This window comes from Chaetodon auriga, chromosome 24 (genome assembly GCF_051107435.1).
Source record: "Chaetodon auriga isolate fChaAug3 chromosome 24, fChaAug3.hap1, whole genome shotgun sequence".
In the NCBI taxonomy this organism is placed as follows: domain Eukaryota; kingdom Metazoa; phylum Chordata; class Actinopteri; order Chaetodontiformes; family Chaetodontidae; genus Chaetodon; species Chaetodon auriga.
In genome coordinates this window covers 16,908,670-16,932,378 of record NC_135097.1, presented here as the reverse complement: position 1 = coordinate 16,932,378, position 23,709 = coordinate 16,908,670, and the positions used below count along the sequence as shown (strand labels likewise).

Here is a 23,709-nt window from a genome sequence, read left to right as displayed (position 1 = left end):
CGTTTACATCAGCATGGTCTGCGTGCTAGACGATCTGCAAGGGTACCTGACCACACCACCAGGCATAAGCGTCATCGTCTTGCATGGGCCAGGGAGCATTTACGTTGGATGAGGGACCAGTGGGCCTTAGTGCTGTTTTCTGATGAAAGTCGATTCACATTGAGCAGAAGTGGCTGCCGCCAACGATGTCGGAGACGTCAAGGAGAGCGCTATGAAGAAAGCAGGGGCAGGTGTATCTAGTCAATACTGCCCTACACTTTGTTAATGGTACAGTGACAAGCTGTTGCTACCTGAATAACATCATTAGTCAAGTCATTGTGCCCCTGCATGAAAAACACAGGCCTCATTTCATCTTCACGGACAACAATGCCCCAGCTCATCGAGGTCGCATCATTAGGGAACGGCTGCTGGAGAGTGGGGTACCTCAAATGGAGTGGCCTGCACTTTCTCCAGACCTGAATCCCACAGAAGACCTATGGGATCAGCTGAGTCGCTGTGTAGAGGCTCATAACTCTGTACCCTGGAAACTCAGTGACCTGAGGGCCGCCCTTCAAGAGTGGGATGCCATGCCTCAGCAGACAATAATGAGGAAATGAGATGAGGAAATCACCATTGCATGCTTCTACTTAAATGCCCTACTTTCATGATATCACTGTAGCATGGACTTTTTACATTTTCCATAAATTTCACCCAAAAGCCAAATGTCCCTAACGTTTGTGAGGAGTGTGTATGTGATATATGTCTCCTTTGCCCAGTGGGTTTAAGAAAAACTTCCCCCTGCTGGAGGTAGCTAGACAAAGCTGCTCGACATTCCATCAAATCCTGCCTCAAAGCTGCACATATCACACGTATTCTTAGCCAGCAGCCTCCAGCAGTCTGCTCATCTTCTGTGGGATGCTGTCGCTGTGCATGACGACCATGGAGCAGATAATGAGGTTAGCAGCCATTGGACTCATGTCAGGTACAATTGTACACATGTGCAATTGCAAGATAGTCTTTCCAACGCTCTTTCTCCTTGTTAGCCAGTGTCCTCGGCGTCTGCAGGTGCTCAGCAGGGTTGCCTTGTGGGTGATATGGTGACATTAAGGAGGAGAAATAACTACTCCGACGAAGGATTCGAAAGACTGGTAAAGAATGGACCCTACAGGGAACACTTCGGACAACTGGAGAAGGGGTAATGAAACCAAAAAAAGCTGTAACTTTTGAAAGATACTAGTTTGTTGAACATGATCTGGCCGAGTCCATATTGATTTAATTGGTTAATTATTTATCTTGTTTGTCTGCGTATTAGTTTGTAGCGTAAAAACAATTTCTTCATGCTCCGGAACAGTAGGTGGCGGTATACATAATCAAAGTTATTGATTACGATCTGCAAAAAGCAAACGAGAAGAAAACATAGCAGTAACGCCATTTCACTTTTCATTCATTAATGTCGAGGCCTACATCGTTTCAAAGGTGGGTTAGAGGTTTTAAGGTTAAAACGTGGGGCGAAATGCATTCAGGGAAGTTGGTGTGTTACGTAACTGTCATTGTAGTGTTGTTGGGGATGTTCTCTGAGAGGACGTGGACTGAGTTAGCGAGCGAACGTTAGCTACTAAGTGTTCAGCATCTAATGGTTAGCCTCATTAGCTAAACATTACAACCTCATTACACTGAAATATGGACGAACATGGAAGCGTTGCGCACCGTACACTATTTACTGATTTTTATAAATAACGACCTAGTTAAGCTAGTTAGTCTGTAAGTAATGTCATACACAAAAAAGAGTAACTTTAGAGTTAGCACGCTGACTAGCTAGCACAGTTGGTTAGCAGACGTTAGGCTAATGTTTGATATGCAACAATTGTTACCTGACAACGCCGGCAAGCATTAGTAAGTTAATGTGAAAACCAGCGTTCGGCCGTCCAAACTACACTTAAGCAAATAATGTTAAATTCCTATTATATGTCAACGTGAATTTGCAGAGCTAGTCAACAATTCAGTGCACCTACGTAAACACACAGCAGTTAGCATAAAGCTGCTAGGTGTGCCTCTGGCTTGAGTAGTTTACAGCCCTGCCAAACAGCAGCTGCGGGAGTCGGCACGTTTAACCCGCCTTTGACCTTTCCGTACACTAACGTTTTCATCACTTTAGTAGGGATTTTTGGTTGTGGACATTCACTACTGTAATGATATGCATAATGTGTCAATGAATGATAATTTGATAAAGTTCATGGTATTCTATTCTACTACAAGACATTGTACATGTAAGTGAAAACCAGTCCACCATAGGGCATGTATCAGACACACTGAACAGCAGTAGCTCAATGACATTTAATCTTTAATTCTCACACACAAAGTAATTTAAAAGTTTTCTTGTTTAATGAAAACAGTCCTGTAAAAAACTCTACCTTCACCAACTTGTAATGTTCAGATGAAACTGTTTTAGAGACATTGATTAAATTTACAACTGAAGTCCTTAAGATGGAACTTTTGCCTTCTGTCATTGATGTGAATCAGACAAAGTTTAAGACGCAGTCCTTAGTTTAACACATTACAAATTCACCAACCCTCAAAATACAGCCTCCAAAGTTATCAAGTAAACAGTTTCAGCAAACACTGAACATTATAGTTCATGAAGGGAGGATTTATTGTAGTCCCTGTTGCATTAGAATGCATTAGTTTTAGCTCAAGGTAAACTGGCAGTTGGGTGTATTTCCTATTTCTTTGAAGTAATCATTAAATATTGGTTATGGTTATACTGAGTAATTGACGTATTTTTGTAAATCTTCTAGGATACACAGCACCTCACCATGGTAAAGATTTTTATTGGCAACCTTGCCAGCAATACCACAGCTGAGGAGCTGCGAGAACTATTCGAGAAGTATGGCACAGTCTCGGAGTGTGACATCGTGAAAAACTATGGTTTTGTACACATGAACAACATGTCTGAAGCAGAGGAGGCCATTCAAAACCTCCACCAGCACCAGCTGCATGACTGGCGCATGAATGTGGAGATGAGCAAAGGGAGGCCCAAATCGACCACCAAGCTACATGTCAGCAACCTCGGTGAAGGGGTCACCAGTGATGTTCTACGGTCCAAGTTTGCAGAGTTTGGCCCAGTGGTGGAGTGTGACATAGTGAAGGACTACGCCTTTGTTCACATGGAGCGAATGGAGGATGCCATGGATGCCATCGATAAGATGGACAACACAGCCTTCAAAGGTGAACTCTTGGGCAGGATAGAGCTAGTTGTCTTTGCTGTCTATAGATGTGTATTTGGAGTCTGTTTTGTCGCCGTTGAGCTCTCGCGATAAGTAAAATCCACTAGCCGATGTTTTTCCACATTTATTGACCAGGTGGACTGAAAGTATTCACTTGTAAGTTTGGCAGTGTCTCTTATAAGACCAGTGGTGAATAGGCACTGGCATAAAATCACCTGCACCTGGCACGGCAAGTCCTTCGCTTCGCTCATTGATTGCCGGTCAAATGCATTTAACATGTTTCATAGTCGCTAAGAGCCTCATGGAGTCAGAACCCCACGGTCTCATGCGTTTCTTCTCTCTCCTTACAAGGCAAGCTGATGAGCGTACAGCTGTCCACCAGTCGGCTTCGCACTGCCCCGGGAATGGGAGATCATACTGGCTGCTATGTCTGTGGGAAACATGGTCACTGGTCGAAAGATTGTCCAGTCAGTCGGAACGGTAGCCACGGTGACGGCGCAAGAGGTCGCAGCGGCCGAGCCCCCCCACGCGGTCCCCCAAGTTATGGCAGGGGCGGCTACGGGATGGCCTCAGCTCCAGCTGATTACATGGGTGGCTCTGCGTATAGTCGGGCTAGTTACGTAGGTGGGATACCGCCACCCCCTCGTAGGCTCAGCGGCTACAGCTCTGAGCCGGGGGATAGATACGCCAGCAGAGCAACAGGTTCCTACGCTGAGAGGCCATCATCTTACGATAGTGAACGTCTCTATAGCAGTGTTGATTATTATGAGAAGTACAGAGCTCACCCTTTTGGCTCAAGCTACTTCGAGGATCGTCGAATCTCCTATCTCCCCCCTCCCCCACCCCCACCTCCCTCCCTGTCAAAGCTCTCCTCCAGTATAGATCCATTTGATCGCCGGCCACTGCCTCCACCTTCATCAGCCACCGCAGCAGCCGCATACTATGCTCGAGACCGCAGCCCGATCAGACGAGTACCAGTCACCTCGGCCGGCTACGCCTATGAGCGAACACGGCTGTCACCGGTGTCAGCCACAAGGAGCTCCTACACTGCTCCACGACCCAAGGATAATTACGCGTCACGCTATGCGCCTTACTAAAGCCGTGGTGCCAAGGTGAGCAACATAGAAAACAAAGTATGACTTATTTGATGTCTAAACAGACGGACATTTCACTGTAAAACGTTACTGGTCAGTGGGCACTGGAATCTCGAAATCCATCGTAACTTGGATTTTTTTAAGATACTTAATCCTTTGAGGCTGTGCTGCAAGATAATGGAGGATTAAACCCTGTCTCTTAAAGGGAATGCTTTGCTCTCTTTCTAGGTCTGTTTGTGAACGGCAGGACTTGCCGTTTGCCGTCGTTTCCTCAAACTACGTGATTCCATCAGTCTGCGTGGTGTGCTGCAAAGCAAAGCATAAGAGATACTGAAATTAAGACTGGAAGTTGTGTTGACATCTTTCAGGCACCTGAGTGGCCAGTTGCCTGCAGAGGAATCGTCCTTTCAGTTACATCCACATAACCTGCTTTCAAAAAGGATGATTAGCAAATAGCACTGTTTGACACTTTTAAAACAGTAATTTGCTCACTTGCCCTGCAGGTTTTCAGTTTTTAGCCGTGTCTTTTTTTTCTTACTCGTGTTTCTTCCTCACACAAAGCAAACAGTTAAATTCAGCAGATGGTATTTGTTTGGCTTCTGTTTATGTCATTTAGAAGAAATGCTTTTGTTTAACCTATATATGAACATTTATTTTCCTTTTTTGAATGGGATGAAGGTTCATGCACACTGTATCAGTTGCTTGAAGTGTAGAAGAAGCTTCTGTTTGTCCGAGACACAAATGACATCTGAGTCAGCAGTATGGATGTGGATAAAGATAAATGATGTTTTTCCAAAATGATCATCATTGGTGTCCCGACAACATGCTGTTGAGCTCCATGACTTATTAGGTATGTGTTTTTCCAGCTAGTTTTCGCTGCAAAATTGCTTCATTTATGCCCATTGTAGCACATGAATGGACTCAGTGATTGACACTGAAGAGGGAATCCATATCCATGCACCTGACGAACCTGTTCAGTTAGGATACAGAATCACACTGAGTTAGATTTTAAGGTAAGACATTATCCCAAACATTCCAGCCTCCATTTTTTTCACTGTTTGTCCACAAAGTGTAAAATTGCTACATTTTCTAACACTCAGTGAGGTGTCTGCTGAGCCGCGGTCAAAATTCTTGAAAGAACTGTTGAGACACCAGAACATGAATGTTTACCGACATGTAAACATGCAAATGTTTAGTCTGGGATGGATGGTCATTGTTCTCCATGTAACAGCATACGCAGATAGAAGAATGTGAGGCAGCACTGGGGGCTTGGGCTGCTGAACTAATGAGGCACTTGCGTTTTGTTGAGGGTGCCTTTGTTTTGCATATAGACAGACTTGAAATTTGTATTTTTCATACTGGCTGTAAAAATACCAGCATACATTAAAAATCTAAAATGAATACAGTTTTTAATAAAGCCAAATGATTTTGGGGGACATTTTCAGTTATTTGTTTGAAACCAATATGACTGTGTCTAACTTTGGTTGTAGGTGCAATGGAACTATTCTCTCAACACTTTTTCAAAATAATTCTTTTGCTTTTCAGCATGAGGTTTATGGTTTTAGAACATTTTTTATCAGATTTAAGGATATGAAGCTCCATGCTGTCAGGCCCACCCTCCAAAGAAGTAAGCAATATGGACAAAATGATCGTCATGATTGTTAATCACAGTACATTCTGCTTATTGATTATGGGTGGTTTAAAATACTGTTACTATTATGTGACACAACCATTTTGATTTCTTTAATGTCATCATATTCAATATGATACTCTATAGTCTGCAACATCTGTTGTGGATGAGTTGTTCCCAACATGAGAACCCTCCACAGTGCCACTGGAACAGGAAAGAAGAAAAATATTCTGCTCACACTTTTTTTGTATTCTCTTTAAGCTTTGCTTGCTTTTTTTTGAAAATGTAACGGTGCATTCACACTTTGGTGGAACAGTTTTTAGATGAGGGACCATGAAAAGGCACTGCTTCATTTAAAGGACTAACAAGAAAAAAAGCAGGGAACCTCAGGCCCCAAACTAAAATCCAAGAGAATAACGTGATCTTCGATTGTCAGCAGTCATGTTTTCCAGTGAGAATCCTGAGCCTACACACTGCAGACCTCTCTTACTCGTGCTACAGCTGTCATTGGCAGTGTTACGTTCAGACCTGTTGACACACACAATACAAATATGAGCTTGACATTTCTGAAAGCGATGATTTACGGTTACGTTTTTGAAATGAGTGGCCGGTCAAAGACAGCTTATTTGGTCATAACCGACTATTAGGAAATGTAACGTTATGAGATATTTTTTCAGAATTTCTTTATCTGCGCAAGATGACGAATTTTAAATATATATCAACAAGATCGTGATTATGGGGCTGGATCAAGACCATCAAAAGGTTTCCAGTATTTGTGACAGGGATGTTCTGACTCTTGGTTGCATTTTGCGTCTTTTCTGTCATTGCTTTCCTTTTTCCCCCTCATCTCGACATGATGCCACAAAGAGCTAACCAGGTTAGCTTTCTGTGACATGGTTGTTAGCCTGGTCACGAGCCCGTCACGTAGCGTCAGTCGGTGAGGCGGCAGTCGTCATTTCATTCTCCGAGGGCAGAGACGCACACTGCAGCTTCAAAGGTAAGAATTCAAGTACCACAACATGAACACAACCAAAATGAATTCTGCTTTTCGAATTTGTGTTAGCCAGTGCACTCCGGTTTACTCACGTTTCGTAAGCCAATAACAAAAAAGGTTTCTACGAAATATATGGCTAATGTCAGGCTAGGCTAACCTACAGACTAATGTTAGCTATAGGCGTGCAGCGTGTGAAGGGAATCGCCTATAAGCGTGGAGACGCATGTTATGTAACTTTGTAACCGAGTAAAACCCAACATAGTAATCCATACTTGTGAACTGTTATGCTACAATTTTGATAACCCAGCTAGCTTGGCGAACGTTAGTTTTGTTAGCTCGGAAGCTAACGAAAGTGAGCTGCGGAGCCACGATGTGATACTACTACTGAGCTGTGGATTGAGATAAATCCATCCGCGTCTTGAGAAAGTAATTTCATTGTTCTTGATAACTTTGGCCTGTTGATATTAGATGAAGATAAACGGCTAACCTTACTCGGTGTTCCGCAGACGATAATAACATCAAATTCATTATCGGTATTTTGTTTTGGGTCAGATTACTCTTTAATATGCAGCTAAATTACGAGCACGCCACAACACCGCCATCACACATCTGGAGACTTTCCTGAAAGTTTCACAGCTGACAAAAGAGGATGGTACAATATTCTTAAATTACTCTTAGATTAATATAAATGTGTGTGAGGGTGCAGGGGGTCCCATTGTTAGAAGGTATACGTCCCGCACAGAGTTCCTGAAAACAATCAGCGATATTGCCAGTGTTCATTTTTACATCGTAGCATGCACTAATATTCTTCATATTTAGTATTACAATACGTTACAACATTATTTGAAAACTTGTGTTGATCCCCGTCCCGCCAATTTCTTTGTAAGAGATGAGGAAAAGTTTGCAGTCACAAGGTAATATCTATGGGACCCTTTTTGCCAGTGTATTCATGGGAAAAGATGTATTGATGAAAGTGATAAGTTAAGACTTCCAAGGCAAACAATCAACAGCAGAATGCTATCTCCTTCATTAACATCATCTGTTATATCACAAAAAGTACATAGGTTGGACCTCATTCAAACAGCGATACTGCAGAAGAACAAAAATCCGGAAATGACCCTTAAATTGAATTATCTGCAATTATTAATGTACAAGTACACAACAAAATCTCTCATCGTGCATCCACATTATTCTAGTTATTTCCACTAGTGGTTATCCATTGATCACTCATTAATAGTTCAGTTCATTATATCACAGATTATAGTTGTGACTATCTTCATGCTAGTTGCAGTAAAGCCTTGTGAAAGCATGCAAATCAAGGCTCAAGTTTCCAGAATGATTGTGATGGTGATTTGGATTTAGGTTAAATTAATTGGTCAGGGTTTTAATTGAGTCAGTAGAATAATGGTGCCAATAATCTTGACTTCTTCTTCTTCCTTAGTGACAGACACATTCCACAATGGTGAAAATATTCATTGGGAACTTGTCACCAGACACCACATCAGATGAGCTTCGCTCTCTCTTCTCCCAGTATGGCAAGATTGCAGAATGCACTATTGTCAAGAACTTTGGCTTTGTGCACATGGATGACAAAGCTGAGGCAGAAGAAGCCATCCGCAACCTCCACCATTATGAGCTTAATGGCCAGCCCATGAATGTGGAATTGAGCCGCGGCAAGTCAAGAGGATCCACTAAACTACATGTTGGCAACATTGCCTGTACCAACCAGGAGCTGAGGGCCAAGTTTGAAGAGTTTGGTGCTGTGTTGGAGTGTGACATAGTAAAAAACTATGCTTTCGTTCACATGGAGCGAATGGAAGATGCCATGGAGGCCATTAGTCAGTTAGACAACACAGCTTTTAAAGGTGAACTCTCGGGCTGGGCTTTAATGGGAGTTTACCTTTTATATTCAAGATATAGTATGAAGAATATTTAATTCTGTTCTTGTGAATTGATAGGTAAGTCATGGATCCACTGCAGGTGAGTAAATAGAGAAAGATTAAGGGATAATGGTAAGCTGTAAAAAGTAGGCAGCTGTCAATATTTCTTATTTTAAAGCTGGTATCCGTAATGGCATTGGTAATACCCATCTGTATGTTGGATTGTTGTGAAACACAAATGGGCGTCTACTGCACTCGTCAGGACACACCTGTTTAGGTTGTAAATGCATTTACAGTCAATTTGATACTGGAAGTAATGTATTACAAACCATATCTGTATTTTTACAAGTCAGACCCAGCAGCGTAGGGCTGGACAAACATCAAAATCAATGCGCGTGGTTTCTGCACACGTGTGTTCACATGTATTTCAACGCCGTCAGATATTTTGGGTTGCGTGGTCCCCACAAACTCCCAGCTATATGGCCATGTGATGAACTTTTCGTCACACAGACCCTCATGCCTACATGGAAAGTATAATTCGAGCTGTCCGACTTTGCTGACTTAACTCAAGTTTAGCGTTAGCTGATTCCAAAAGCAAGCGTACATGGAACCTTCCATGACAACTCTGACATTTTCGCTGTAGTGTGAACATCATTTGTTACCTCGTGTCACTGAAGGGGGGAAACGTGTGGAAAGTTACGGATTTCAGCTTTAATAACTGTTTTCAAATGCACAAATCATAAGCCATGTTTTATTGCTATTTTTGGAGTATAATGCAGCTTTTTACCAGACTGGTGGATCAGGAGGCTTTTGTGTGCCAGGCAGGAAATGTCAAATATATTATTTAGAATAAATGCAGGCATAAGTCCTCATTGAGTCTTTTCTTTTTAAGGCAAACTGATGAGCGTGAAGCTTTCGACTAGCCGCCTGCGTACTGCGCCGGGAATGGGAGACAGATCGGGTTGTTATCGTTGCGGGCAGGAAGGTCACTGGTCCAAAGAATGCCCTCTAGACCAAAATGGCTACCACAGAAACGGCTCAGAGCCAAAGTCTGATGGATATGATGCCTCGAGATTTGGCGGGCGTGGTCGCAGCAGGGGTTATCATCCGGACTTCAGTGGCGATCCAGATTATGGTGGCGGCTATGCTCCAGTACATGGTTTTTCCCGGGGTTCTGGTCACAGCAACAACATGGCAGGGTACAGAAGGGGCGCAGGCTACGAGAGCGCAATGAGGTATGGGCCGCACCCAGGTTACGGCATAAGCGCTGTTGCTGAACATAGCATGGCTCGGATGTATGGCAGCGAGGCGGCATACAGGAGCAACGGCTCACTCTATGGCGCGGTACCAGCCTACCCGATGCGACGGTCGCCTTACGAGGAAAGGGATCCGTACGGGGTCGTGGACTACTACGAGAAGTACAGGGCCAATTCTTACGGAGGCAGTTATTTCGAAGAACGTCGCGCTGTCCCCTTGCCTGGTCCATCAGCATCGACCTCTACAGCTTTAATGAGGGAACGTCTGCCCCCCTCTAGCCTCGACCCATACGAGTGCCCCCTTCCTCCTCCACCAGCCCCAGTCTCCTCATACTATACACGTGACCGGAGTCCGATTCGGAGAGTCCCTGCCGAGGCAGATGGATATGCATATGAGCGTTCGCGCCTTTCCCCGGTGCCCACCCTCCCAAGAAGTTCTACCTATGAACATCCGCGGGATCCCGGCACGGAGCGGGCACGATTTACATACTAATCATAGTCCCATACAGTCAGGCGAGAGCTGTCTGACATTTAGTGGATAGAATAGCCTAAGTGCCATTGGAATCACTGAAAATTAAACATTAAACAGTATATCTTATTGGTAATAGAGGCAAAAGTCATCCCTTTGTGTATGTGAGGCGTGTGGGTAGTAAGAATAAGGTGACATTAAAGCTTGCCAGTCGGAATAGCCAACAAGTAGATTTCAATGTGAATGGTTAACTACATTGACATTATGCTGTGATCTCATTCCAGGTTATACTTCAAAATGCAGTACAACTAATGCTCAGTTGACCACCTGTCATTGTCCAGTTACATGTTGTGGTGTTGGTGCAGTTCTGAGATGGCTTAGCCTCAGTGTGGAAGTACAGATCCTGGGTTCATCTCCAACCTGGTTGACGTCTGTTCATCATACTATAAGAGCAGAATTTTTGCGCCACTCGAAGTAGCTATTATCGTACACTATTTAGACTCTGTTAATAGAAGCAAATTAAATTAGTGCATGGTGCATGTTTTAAAGGTGAGTCTTAGGTTTATGTTGATTAACTTTCATAAATTCTTTTTAGCCGTATCTAATGTATTACTATGTGCATTTTAGTGTATTTGTGTTTGTGTAAGTTCACATTGTTACTACGTGTGGAGCAATTTTCGAAACATTTGAATACTGTATGCTTCATCACCGACACTGTTTAACCTGTGAACTTTAATGTCACACCTGTACCAAATATGGATCTGCACAGTGTAAAAATGGGTACACTTTTGCATTTGGGTTCTATCAAACCTTTTGTGAAATTAAGTTGAACTTTTTATCATGGTGCATCATGATCATGTTTTTGTTTTTTTTGTCACTTGACAGATTAAATTGATTTTCATTGCTGTGATAAATGAGGTTTCGCATCTTGAACATATATTGTCGTTTCAAAATGAATATGGCCTCTGATGGAGTCTGTCTTGATTTCTGGTAGGTTCAAATTAAAATCTGTTTGTCTTAAATCTGAACACCGTGACCTGTGTCTTTCTTGTGCTAATCTGGTAACTTGTCATGGCATTTGCATCAAATTGCGACAGTCAATCAGTGTAAAAGTTCAGGGTTGACTACCTTTGTGTAAATTATGCCATAGGGAAAATCACTCAAAAATGATATGCTGATATTATTTCTGGAGTGTAGGAGAACATAGTGACAGATACAATAAGGTGACGCAGTACAGCAGGTCAATGTGGATAAAATGCAAATGCATTAGCATGTCTTACTCATTTGGGAACCACCAGCCACATTTGCAATTTTAGCATTTATAGTGGCAAATATTTTCAAAATGAAATTTTAAGTGGGCATCGAGGTAGAGGTCTAGAGGCCAGTTGCCTTGTTAGTGAAACTGCTGATGTTTTGCCACAGAACGCAAGTTCCACTTATTTGATGTTAATACTTGATAAGTTGTATGGAATGCTGGTTTATACACTGTTGCCATATGAATTTACTTTGAATCTGCAAAGGAAAAATCTTCATTAAAGAACATTTCATGCGAGTTCAGATTTGGGATCATTTATTAGGTTATCGTTCATGTTCAGTGTGTTAAAGGTTTCAATACTAGGTAAGTTTATTGGATGGGTAGAAACATACCGGGATTGATAGTCATATGAGCCAATCAATTTGAAGAATGAGGCTAAGGAAACAGGCTTTGCCCAATAGGACACGATCTGTGGGGAGTGGCTTATCCTGGCCAATAGGAATACTTTATACTACAGCGGATCATCCCACGTCCATGCGATCAACCTTTGTGGTCTTCTACTGGGCGCCATTTTGATTAAAGTAACGTGAAAGGGTTTTTGTGCAGCAATTAGCTAGATATTTTCTGAGTTTAAACTAATTTAAACCTGAAGCGACTGACGTTTGATAGAGACTAAGCCATCTGAGCACACCAAAAATGGCCACGGGAGCGAACGCAACTCCTTTAGGGAAGTTGCATCCCAGTATTGGCGCTAAACGAGGATTTGACGCCGGGCCTGGTGCGGGGAACGGGTTGATGCCAACGCCAGGGCCGCCTGCATCCTTTCCTTCGCTACAAGGTTTCCAGCCCGCGATGCCTAGCGCATCTTTTCCGTCACACCAGTTCAATCCAGCGACAAGTTTTTCGGCCCAGGTACAACAGCCAGCTGCGGGGGGCGGAATGGCTAAACCAGGTAAATTAACCGAACGTCTCACCAACATTTCCAACACTTGATGCGGCGTGAGTTAACGCTAGCCAGCTAATGTGGCTAAGTAACATGGGCTAAAGGCCCTACATCAAGCTCTGGCACGAAATGGAGACAGCCCAGCTAACGGTAGCCATGAAACGGAAGCTGGTGAATACCTTACATTAGCTCGCTTAGGATTGAATTTGTGCGTCGCATATAGCCCCATTACTAACCTATTTATCTTCGTTGTTGACATAACGTGAATAGAGAAATGTTACTATGTGTAACTAACTTTAAGGGACACCAATCAATGCAACGCTTTTGTTAGCTTGTTGCTAACTGAAGTTTTGTTATTGTCAGTGTCATGAGGCAGTCGTATTAGACGTTAGCTTAGTTTTGTCGCTATGTTCGTGCCTGCGTTGACGAAGTGAGCGCAGTTGCCTCTTGAATCGCAAGGTTTCAGTGTTCATTGCAACGTTAGATGAGTAAACACAGAGGTGGGATGTAGTTAATTGATAGCTTTAACCCATAACGTTACTCTTGAAATCAGAGTTATATTGCTACCAGGACCCCTTGGTGTCTGCTTAAGTGTGCCAAGTTGAAGGGTTCTTATGTTCAGTCCTCCTGTGGGTCATTGCCGCTTCCTGTTACCTCTACACAGAAGCAAGGTCAAGTTTAGTGGCCCTTGAATTCATGATCGTAATATTACACATCGAAGCTACAGCTAACGCGGACACAATCTTCCGTTTCTCTTGGTAGATTTCAATCAGAAGAAACAAAGGAAGAAAAGTCGTTGGAGCAGCGAGACGCCTGATCAGAAAACAGTCATACCGGGCATGCCCACTGTCATTCCCCCCGGACTGACGCGGGACCAGGAGAGAGCTTATATAGGTAAATTTGTAATGAATATCTCTTCTTAAGATTACAGTGTAAATTATTTTATAACATGTCTTATCAGGTACATCTTTCTTCATGGTTCTAGTTTCCTTACATGGTTTGTACCAGTATTAATGTTAAAACTTGTAGCCTGTATGCTGAATTCCCAACAGTTAGAGCTTTCTGAAGGCTCCCACAAGATGAATCCTAACTAAAAACTTTGATTCACACAATTTTACCGCGTTCCACAAAGTGGGAAATGTCTAAGTTTGCTCCAACTGTTGAGACAAAGCACTCATTTCTGATGAGCAATGATTATAACTTGATGACATAACATGTTAATTACAGTTATTTCTCTTTAATGGAAGTAAAGTGGTTTTGCTGTGGCAAGTGTTTCTGTGGTCTTATGGTTTGCATACCACTGGGCAGCCATTAGCAAGAGGGATTTGAGATAGATCATTAAACACCACTGCTTGCTGCTGTCTGTCCTGAGCTGCAGGTCACTGCTCACTGTCTTGCTTGAGCCCCTACACTTCATCAGTACTGTTCTGTGCATGGAGGCGTTACTCATAATATCCTAATATACTAAAGTGTGCTTCTGTTTAAGTGTGAGCAGTGCTGCTTTGATGGCATGTGAATTCTGCATATTTAAATTACTCAACTAGCTGATTTAGTGGGCATTGCAAATTGGGAGACACTTGTTATTGTGCTCAGAATGATCATATGAAGCAAATGGGTTTGAACCACAAATGCCTTCCAGCAGCAGTGTAGCATCAACACACTGCCTTCACGGGCCCTCAAAGGGGTAGTTTGAAGCAGATCCTTTGTCAATAAGTGACATCGTTGTTGATGTTGTTCACTCATTGGTAATGGTTGTTGTTCTTTGGTATGTAAACATTCATTTGTGTCCACCTTCTGTTGTCACACTTATCATTTCCTTTGCTCATTCAGTAGATCCCCTAAAACAATCCAAGGGAAGTGTTTTAAGATGAAAAAGCTGTGAACCACAATTCACAGGGCCTGTATTCATCTCTATAATCCAGAGCAGTTGTTTCAGTGACCAGTGAATTTCTGTGTTTGGGGGGTATTTCATTACAACTTTCATAATGTGCATGGGATGACTGATTTATTTATTTTTTTTTATCATTGCCTTCTAGAGATAATAATTGTCTTTATGTCACTGCAGCCCCTCAGTGTTAGATCTGTGGAGTGCAGAGTGACCACGAACACCTTTTTGTTCTTGAAACTTGCAAAACAAATAGACCAATCAGTGCTTTTTAGACCTGATATGTCCTTAAAATGCCAAAGCTGTTAAACAAAATATGCCACAGTGTGTGTGAAGCCCTGTCTTCATGGAAGAAAACCGCAGCTCAGGATTGAAATTGTAATGGTTTGGCAGGCATTTTTAGGAATCATGGTCTAGACATCTACTATGATATGTTGCCATGTGGAGTCATTGTCTGAGAAAAGGTTAGTCTTCTTAAAGCTAATGTAAACAAGCCCTAGAACATACTCATTCTGGGTAACGTGTTCCTCTGATGTCCTGATATATGATTAAGTTGTTTCATGCTTTAGACTCTTACCAGATGTTGATTTGATCTCCCTTTTATTTAACAGACTCACCATTTGTCTTTACCTCAGTAATGTATGAGACAGTGCTCTAATGTACAGAGCGTTGTCTCTCTGATGTTGTTGTGGTAACCACATTTCTCTCCATCCTTGTTTTTCTTTCCTAACCTGAATTCTTCCAGTCCAACTGCAGATTGAAGACCTGACTCGTAAACTGCGTACAGGAGACCTGGGAATCCCTGTTAACCCTGAGGACAGGTCGGAAAAAGATTAAACCCATGAACAGTAACATTTTCTCTACCTTCTTGACTTTTTGGAAGACAAATGTTGATTTTCAGTATATATGTGGTTGTTAGCCAAAATCTCAGATTGCACAATAGTATTAGCTTGAAAATAGTATTTAGTTAGTTATCTCCTAAGTGAAGGGCAGTGTTTCACATCATCAAAGCCTAGAGCTAGAGGAGACCTATATATTTCAGAGACTGCTCATCATTCCATCACCACTAAGATAAGATAAGACTTTATTAGGGAAGTGTACATGAATGTGCATTTACTGCTACTGGTAGCTTTAGCAGTTTTTAGGTTGGTGTGTAGCTTGTTTACTAGGTCTATTAAAATGATTTTGTTAAGTAAAGACAGATGTAGTTAATGACATTATTAAGACATTTAAATTGTGAAACAATGTGTTAAAAATTTTCTCTCTGGTAGTGCTAGTACAAGCTTTATAAAAGAAATAATGGATAGATGCATATATTTTTACCCAAGACAGTGAGACTGGGCAATTACATCAAAATAAAGCACAAATTCTAGTTACCAGCTTTGGAAACTGGTTTTGGCACCAAAAAAAAAAACTTAACTCAAGGACCATTTTCTGGCTTTTTGGTCTTCCTCGGTTGAGGGAGGTTGATCAGAGCCTTGAGTGTTTATGTTTTGCCTTTTCTTTGTTTTGGTCAAGTAAATGGACACAGATTTCTTGGATCTCTGTTTCATTATGGTGTAGTAAAAACTCATTCAGTCTTGGGTAAAATGACAAGTTAATTGGAACCAGTTTTTGAAGAGATAATATTAGGTTGAAGGCAGTTGGGGGGAGGGGAGCTTGGGCAGCCCATTGTATATAGGTCATTATAAGGTGAGTTTAGTTGTATTTCAGCCAAGACGCTTTAGTAAGTCACTGCCAGGACAAGGATAACTGTCTTGAGTATTTGCACCTTTTTATTGGATTATTTCTCCTTTGCCTTGACAGTTAAGTGGACTTGTTGCTTCTGGGGGTCGACCGATCTGGTTTTTCCACAGACTGTACCGGTACCGATTATTAGTTATTAAGGAGGCTGATAATCGATATTTGAAACCAATACTGGTTTGTAGTAAAAACTGAAATTTTGTTGAAATGCCTTTAAGCATATATTTAATTAAAAGAGAGCTTTTCAGCATTAAAACCCAAAATGCTCTAATTTCTTGAGAAGTTAACCCAAACGTTTAATAAATACATACACAAAATAGCTCCCCAAAGTGAAAATAAATGAAAGTAATAAAACTTAAATTTATACTGAAATTTGAGTCAACTTTTTGTCCCCATTCATCAGCACAGAAAACACAGCCGTTCAATTATTTAGATGTTATATATTAACAACATGTGATAGCAGGGTACCTGTCATTCAATACAAGGCTTCTTCATCGCTATCGATTACTAAAGCTGAACAATAGCAGTAGATGGTATTGGGTGACTATTCAGCTCTGACAAGTGTACGCCATCTGTGCAGTAAGAGTTATTTGTGAGCTGACAGAGCATGACCTACACGAGTAGTTAGTGACATACAAGAAAAATATACATTATTATCTTTTTTGCTAGTCTCCTGTCTAAATTTTGGATCAACAAAGACCACAGTGCGGCAGTACAGACAGAAAGGCGGGTGCATCAATTTTAAATGATTTATTTTGTTGGCAGTTGGTTAAGAAAACACGGATTCCAAGAATCAGAAACAGGTTGACGATCGGCTCTGAGAATCAGCCAGCTCAATGATCGGTCGACCCCTAGTTGCTTCAGCTTTAGCCTACTGGTATTTATGCATCATGCTTTCACCCACTGCTTGTTCTGTGTGTCTGATGTAGAGTGCTGTGTGAATATGTGAATACATACTGTATATGATGCATAATGTATAAAGATTTCTCTCTGAAACAGGTATGGGTCAATACACCTTACTGTATGTAAATGAGTATTTTTAGCATTGATGGTTAAATAGTCAATGCTAAAGCTTTAACGGCTTTAAAGTTGAAGTAGTTCAGGTGATTTGGCTCTTTTGGAAAAGTTTGTTGGTTGACAAAAGATTCACACGAGTCCCATCCATTGATATTGCCTTGCCTGACTTTTTTTTTTTTTTTTTTTTTTTAAACTTACTGGATGTTATAACTTTTTGCCAGTGATGACTGAGCTCATGGCGTGTGTAGCATACATCATAACAGACTGATTACTAGGTTTTGTCCTGGACTTAATAATTTGCCGCTGGTCATCTCTGGTTTTCCCGTAACGTGGCTTTAAACGTCTCCACCCAGGGGGAAAGGGCGCGTGTTCCAGCTTTCCCTCTGGACACTTGAGGTCTGGAAGAAAACTTCCAGAATTGTATGTACATAGTTTCCATAAGGATCTGTTCCTGCAGGAAGTGACTTGCTCTCAAGAGTGTGTGAAGTTGACCTTTACTAGCTAGCGTCCCTGTCATCTGTACACTGTGTAGAGTTTCTCTTCATAATCAGACATTTCCACAGCAACTTAAAAAGTCGATTGCAGATCTGCAGCACTCTTATAAATCACTCCCCGATCTAACGTGACAGAACCAACTGGGGGTGTTTCAGGTTGTCACCGTTGGAAGTTTGAAGCATAAAAGGAAAAATCAATTTTTTTTTCTCGATCTTCGCATCACATGGACACAAATGTGGCTCTCTGATGGGAGAGCGTAGGAAAAGGTATCTAATCTCAATTCCTTTTCTCTAACCCAAATTACCCCACATCAACCTAACCTTTTTCAAGCACAGAGCCTCCTTAACGCAGCAACACAGGTTTTCAGCATCCAAGGGGAGGTACGGACCTCTTCCGCCACGTCAACACCAAGCAACTCTCAAAGCCAGCTTTTCTGCTTAGGATTGTGAATTTTGCTTTGGTTTCTTTTTCTTACCTCCAACTTTCCTTTCTTGTAGGCCAACAATCCTGTATGCAGGTTTAGTTATGGCCATGTATTTTTTTTTTCCCTTGTGGTTGATGCCCCTCCAGTGTATAGGGTTAATTACCACTATACAGCTTTGGTTGCCCCCTTTTTACCCTGAATTGTATAAAATAATGGATGTCAGTGCAGAGTTCCTACATAATTTTCTTGTCAAGTTTGCTCTTGCACTGGCCATGAGTCACATAGTCTGAGAATTCTCTCAGTCCATCCAAATTTCCAAAATTTTCTTTGCATTTCTCATTGTTTGTAAGGCCTGTCAGTACCCATTGATTCAAAATTCCGACTGAAGATTTGAAACTCTTAAAGTCTTAGTCAGCTGTAGGGAGCCTGTGTGACTGTTGATGACAGAGCTCCACTTCTAGAAAGGTATCGATGATGTCTTTCTTGTCTTTTGTATGCCATTTTCAGGTCTCCCTCTCCAGAGCCCATCTACAACAGCGAGGGCAAGAGGTTGAACACCCGTGAGTATCGCACACGAAAGAAGATCGAGGAGGAGCGTCATTCCCTCATCACTGAGATGGTCGGACTCAACCCAGACTTCAAGCCTCCTGCAGACTATAAGTATGATCTGGCCTTTTGTTTTGGGTGTAATAGACACTGACTGTTAATGAAAACTAACAACTGAAACTACAGTGTGAATATTCAACAAGTTATTGCCATGGGTTCTGCTTTTTATATCCATTGTTGTCTGCCTGCTTTGTAGATGAATTCTTGGAACTAAACTTGGGCACTGTTCAGGATACTTTTTATGGGTCTTGAGCAGACCCGATGTCATTAACCTCCATTTTCCTGCTGCATCTGTGTGGATATTCAGAGGTGCACCAAAAGGTGGAGCAGAGTTTCTCATTCCAATTAAGGAGTTCACTGCACACATTGCAGTAAACTATGCAGACTGGCATACCTGTGCCAGCTCCAGCTGTGATTTGGCAGAATGGAGAGAGAAACAGAAATCAATAATCAAACCTGCATTTCTTCCCTTGCGTACCAAACAGCACAAACATGATTTTAATGACATGTATCAGAAAGGTGATAGTTACAGTGGAAACACAAGCAACGCTAGAAAAGGTTGTTCAAAGTTCTGATTATGGGAATCTCTGGGCTACTGGTTAAGTTCCTGTTGTGGAAAAGATCTTGTGGATGTTGATCTAAAGATCTGTATGGTGTCATGATGATAGTCTCCAGTGGCTTTAAGAGTCAGAAAGCGGTTCATTCAAGTAAATTCTTCTCTTGGATTTGTTTCCTGTAGGCCTCCAGCCACTAGAGTCAACGACAAAGTTATGATCCCTCAAGATGAATATCCTGAAATCAACTTCGTTGGTCTGCTGATTGGGCCACGGTAAACTGGATTTAACATTACTGTCATGTTGTTTGTTTTACCTGCTTTTATCAGCAAGTACGTTAACAGCCAGTTAAAGGTGAGCTGTGGTTCTCACTTTTTCTTCTTTGGTTTCACCAGTGGTAATACACTGAAGAACATTGAAAAGGAGTGTTGTGCCAAGATCATGATCCGAGGTAAAGGCTCTGTGAAGGAGGGGAAGGTTGGCCGAAAGGATGGACAGATGCTGCCAGGAGAAGATGAGCCCCTGCATGCGCTGGTCACTGCCAACACGATGGAGAACGTCAAGAAAGCTGTGGAGCAGGTGAGATCACCTCAGTTCTTCTGATGATCATGTTCCTGTGAGATGTTCCACCACTACTCAGCTGACTGAACATTTATTTCTATACTGAATGTATTCAGTATCTCTTTGGGTCTGTAGTATTTTAATGGGGAGATATTTGTGTCCACAGATTCGCAACATTCTGAAACAAGGCATAGAGACACCTGAGGACCAGAACGACTTACGAAAGATGCAGCTGAGGGAGCTGGCCAGACTCAACGGCACGCTGAGGGAAGACGACAACAGGTCAGTGTAACCAATGTGAAAATGGTGGAGCTCTATGCACAGTTCAGTGTTGGGTCATGTATGTATGAACATTGCTGAAGAGGGACGTCCGTTGTGCTCATTTAAAGTTACAGAGCACCACTGAAGACAGAAATGTGCCTTTTTGTCTCTGTAGAATCCTTCGTCCTTGGCAGAACACTGAGCCACGCAGTATCACCAACACCACCCTATGTACCAAGTGTGGTGGAGCAGGCCACATCTCCTCTGACTGCAAGTACACCAGGTGATGATCACGACAGGACATCAAGTCTCATTTGATAGTGCAGTGCCATGAATATTTTAGTAAAAATGTTTGCTGTTTTGCTTTGTGCAGCTCATTCGCTGCCCACAGAGCGACAGGTGGCGAGCCTCCTCAGTCGGCTCAGGACAAGGCTCGTATGGACAAGGAGTATCTGTCCCTCATGGCTGAGCTAGGAGAGGCACCAGTTCCAACCTCAGGAGGACACTCCAGCACCCAGGGAGGAGTGCCTCGGGCCTCAGGACCCAACAACAACCAGCCACCACCGGTTAGTTTGGCGACACACATGATTCCTAACTCCTGTTGGTGTAGAAAAATGTCTAAAACAACTTTGTGTACAGCAGAACCGGCCTCCTTGGATGAGTTCTGGTCCGACTGAGAACAGGAACTTCCATGGCATGCATGGAGGGCCCGGAGGCCATGGAGGACCCCACAACTTCCCTCCCCCAATGCCCAACATAGGAGGCCCCCCGATGCCGCCCAACCCCAACAGCCTGCCTCCCCCCTGGATGCAGCCCCCTCCTCCTCCCATGGGCCAGGGTCCAGGACCTCACGGACATCCCATGGGTAAGAGCTGACATGTAGGAATTTAGGGAGTTTTTACTTGTTTAAATTCCCTCATTCAGACAAGATTAACATTACAGGATGAGTTGGGGAATAAAATATTCACTGTTCCTCAGTAATTTAACTCATCCGTCTGGACGACATTTAAACCTTTGGGAAATGTGGTCTGTCATAGATGAGGATGTTCAGCAGAACTAAGCCGAAAGACAAAACCATAAGCCTTCCCTTCCCCGTGCTGGATGGGTAAAGGGAAGGCACAGAGGGACATACATGAGGCAGAGATGCTGTGTGATATATTTGAGTCAAAAATTGTTCTTGGAGTCACACCTCAGTCAAATCCTAACAGACATGAAACAGAGACAAAAAAGGTTTGGTGTACCTGATGTAGCTCTGCTGATAGCTTTAATTTTATTTCTGTTGTCAGGTAGGTTTCCTAATAGGCCTGCATGTAGGTGTTGGCAAGTTTTCCCTATATCAGATTAGCATCTGACTTCCTCAATTTTCGGACTAAACGGAAAGAACTGAACCAGGAAAAACAAGCAGGACAAACAAGATGAGATTTAAAACTAAAGACAAAGTAGGTCATTACAGCTATAATAGTTACTGGAGCTGGAGTGAAACATCACCCTCATACTCGCTCTGGACAGGATTTTATTTCAGAAGGTTGTGTTTCTGAGGCACCATCTTCTCTACAAGCCCTGGAACAATGTTGAAATGCTGCAGAGGAGCCACCTTGAAAACTGTTGGTTGAGTTCCTTGTTCACAGCTTATTTACTGACAGGCTTGTCAGTTTGGTATGAAAAATGATAAGCACATGCAAATCTGCAACAAGACAAACTTGTCCCTGTGAAGTGGACCGAGCAGAACAAACTGTGGCGTCGGAACTTGACTGGGACAAAACGGTTGACTGTTGGTTTCCTTGTAGGTCTGCTGCCACCTCCGATGGGCATGATGCCGCCTCCTCCTCCTCCCCCAAGCAACCAGCCGCCTCCTCCCCCTTCTGGACCTCTGCCACCATGGCAGCAGCAGGCCCCACCTCCCCCTCCAACCAGTAGCATGGCAACCAGTACACCGCTGCCATGGCAACAGAGTAAGACCACACGAAAACTGTATCCAAAACTATTCTGTCATTCATGTAGAGGAGACTGTGTCAGATAGTTAAAAACCAGTTCAGAAGCTACTTTTTCTTTTTTTTCTTATAATAATGTGTGTGTTGTAGTGTGAGCTCACAGTGTCAATGTTATGATGACAGTGAAGAGTTAACCTCCACCTTTCCCCCACCCCTTGCAGATACAACCACCACGTCCAGCCCCGGCACCGGCACCCTGCCTCCATGGCAGCAGCCCCAGCAGCCTGCGGCCTCTGGAGCACAGCCCCCACCACCCATGGGTACCCCATCCATGGTGCCACCTCCTCCTGGCGTCCAGCCCCCATTGCCCCCAGGCGCCCCTCCTCCACCCCCTCCACCACCTCCAGGCTCAACCGGCATGATGTATGCCCCACCGCCACCCCCGCCACCCATGGACCCTTCCAATTTTGTCACCATGATGGGGATGGGCGTACCAGGCATGCCCCCCTTCGGCATGCCCCCTGCGCCCCCACCTCCTCCACCCCAGAATTAACCCTGCCACAAAAGAATCGTCCTCCCACCAGAGTTCCCACCCTGCAGCACATTGTGGATGTGTGCTCACAGAAAAAAATATAACCAGTGCTTTATTTTTTATTGATCCTTGATATTGTGAAGACATCTCTGATACAACGGAAGGCTGTCAGTTCAATTTGTAAAATTGCGTTAATTAGTTCTTTTTCCTGTTTTTAAAGTTTGTGTTAACACAAAGCTCCTCGTGTTCGTACAAACACTGTTGCTTTCGGGCACGTTCTGCATTGCTACTGTAGTTTGTCACGTTACTTGTATACCAAATAAACTGCTCAAATAGCCCGTCGGACATTTAATTTGTGCTTCAGAGGTATCACAGTTTCAAATGTTCAATTCAGACCTACATGCTCAACTATTATTGGATTTAATATATTGAAGTTCAACTTGCATGATCCATTGTAAACATCTCACTCACAAATTGATTCTCCTGTCATGTTCCCTGTTGGCTTAGAGTTTAATAAGATAAATATTTTTGTAATAACAAGATGTGAAGTGTTTCTTAGTTCTGTCAGAAAACCTTTTTGTAGTACTGTCTCAGATTGATTTCCAGAAATTTCCAGGGTTTTAATTTTTCTTACTTGCCTGCATCTCAGTTGTGACATTGAGTTTGAAGACGGGGGGTTCGATGACCCCGATGGGCTCCTGACCCCCTGCACTACCTGACTGCTGAGAATCTGATGTATCAATGTTTTTCTGCATCTCTGCTCCGATGCTCTGCGCAGTATTTGTGTTGCTTTTGCAAGGCTGACAACATCCACTTTGTCCCTCGAGTTACTAGAAGAGAAAATGTTAGTTTTACTGATTCTGGAATCAGTCTGTTGTGTTATGGCACTAGCCTGAATGAATAGCTGTTGAAATCTTGCTTGGTTTAGCATTAAACAGATCCATTTCACCTTTTTGTCGCTGAGTACTGGTTTCTC

At 42.8% G+C, this 23,709-nt stretch overlaps 3 protein-coding genes across 4 annotated transcripts; all 3 read left to right on the top strand.

Annotated features, from left to right (window-relative positions):
- The first annotated feature begins 1,379 nt into the window (after positions 1–1,379).
- On the top strand, positions 1,380–5,731 carry LOC143317346 (RNA-binding protein 4.1-like). The gene is made up of 4 exons (XM_076725459.1): positions 1,380–1,455; positions 2,775–3,204; positions 3,555–4,315; positions 4,526–5,731. The coding sequence occupies exons 2-3, from the start codon at positions 2,793–2,795 to the stop codon at positions 4,298–4,300; spliced, it is 1,158 nt and encodes a 385-aa protein (XP_076581574.1). The 5' UTR covers positions 1,380–1,455; positions 2,775–2,792; the 3' UTR covers positions 4,301–4,315; positions 4,526–5,731.
- A 1,094-nt stretch (positions 5,732–6,825) lies between these two features.
- rbm4.1 (RNA binding motif protein 4.1) lies at positions 6,826–11,554 on the top strand. Its single transcript, XM_076725246.1, has 3 exons — positions 6,826–6,924; positions 8,363–8,786; positions 9,694–11,554. Exons 2-3 carry the CDS (start codon positions 8,381–8,383, stop codon positions 10,548–10,550), a joined length of 1,263 nt encoding a protein of 420 aa, XP_076581361.1. The 5' UTR covers positions 6,826–6,924; positions 8,363–8,380; the 3' UTR covers positions 10,551–11,554.
- A 781-nt stretch (positions 11,555–12,335) lies between these two features.
- Positions 12,336–23,685, top strand: sf1 (splicing factor 1). 2 transcript variants are annotated; one of them, XM_076724648.1, is made up of 12 exons: positions 12,336–12,733; positions 13,487–13,618; positions 15,355–15,430; positions 18,796–18,948; positions 19,634–19,723; positions 19,844–20,027; positions 20,176–20,291; positions 20,446–20,553; positions 20,644–20,836; positions 20,913–21,135; positions 22,058–22,222; positions 22,423–23,685. In XM_076724648.1, the coding sequence occupies exons 1-12, from the start codon at positions 12,478–12,480 to the stop codon at positions 22,752–22,754; spliced, it is 2,028 nt and encodes a 675-aa protein (XP_076580763.1). In that variant the 5' UTR covers positions 12,336–12,477; the 3' UTR covers positions 22,755–23,685. The 2 variants fall into 2 exon arrangements, with proteins under 2 accessions (XP_076580763.1, XP_076580762.1); XM_076724647.1 differs by having other exon boundaries at positions 20,910–21,135.
- Positions 23,686–23,709: the final 24 nt, after the last annotated feature.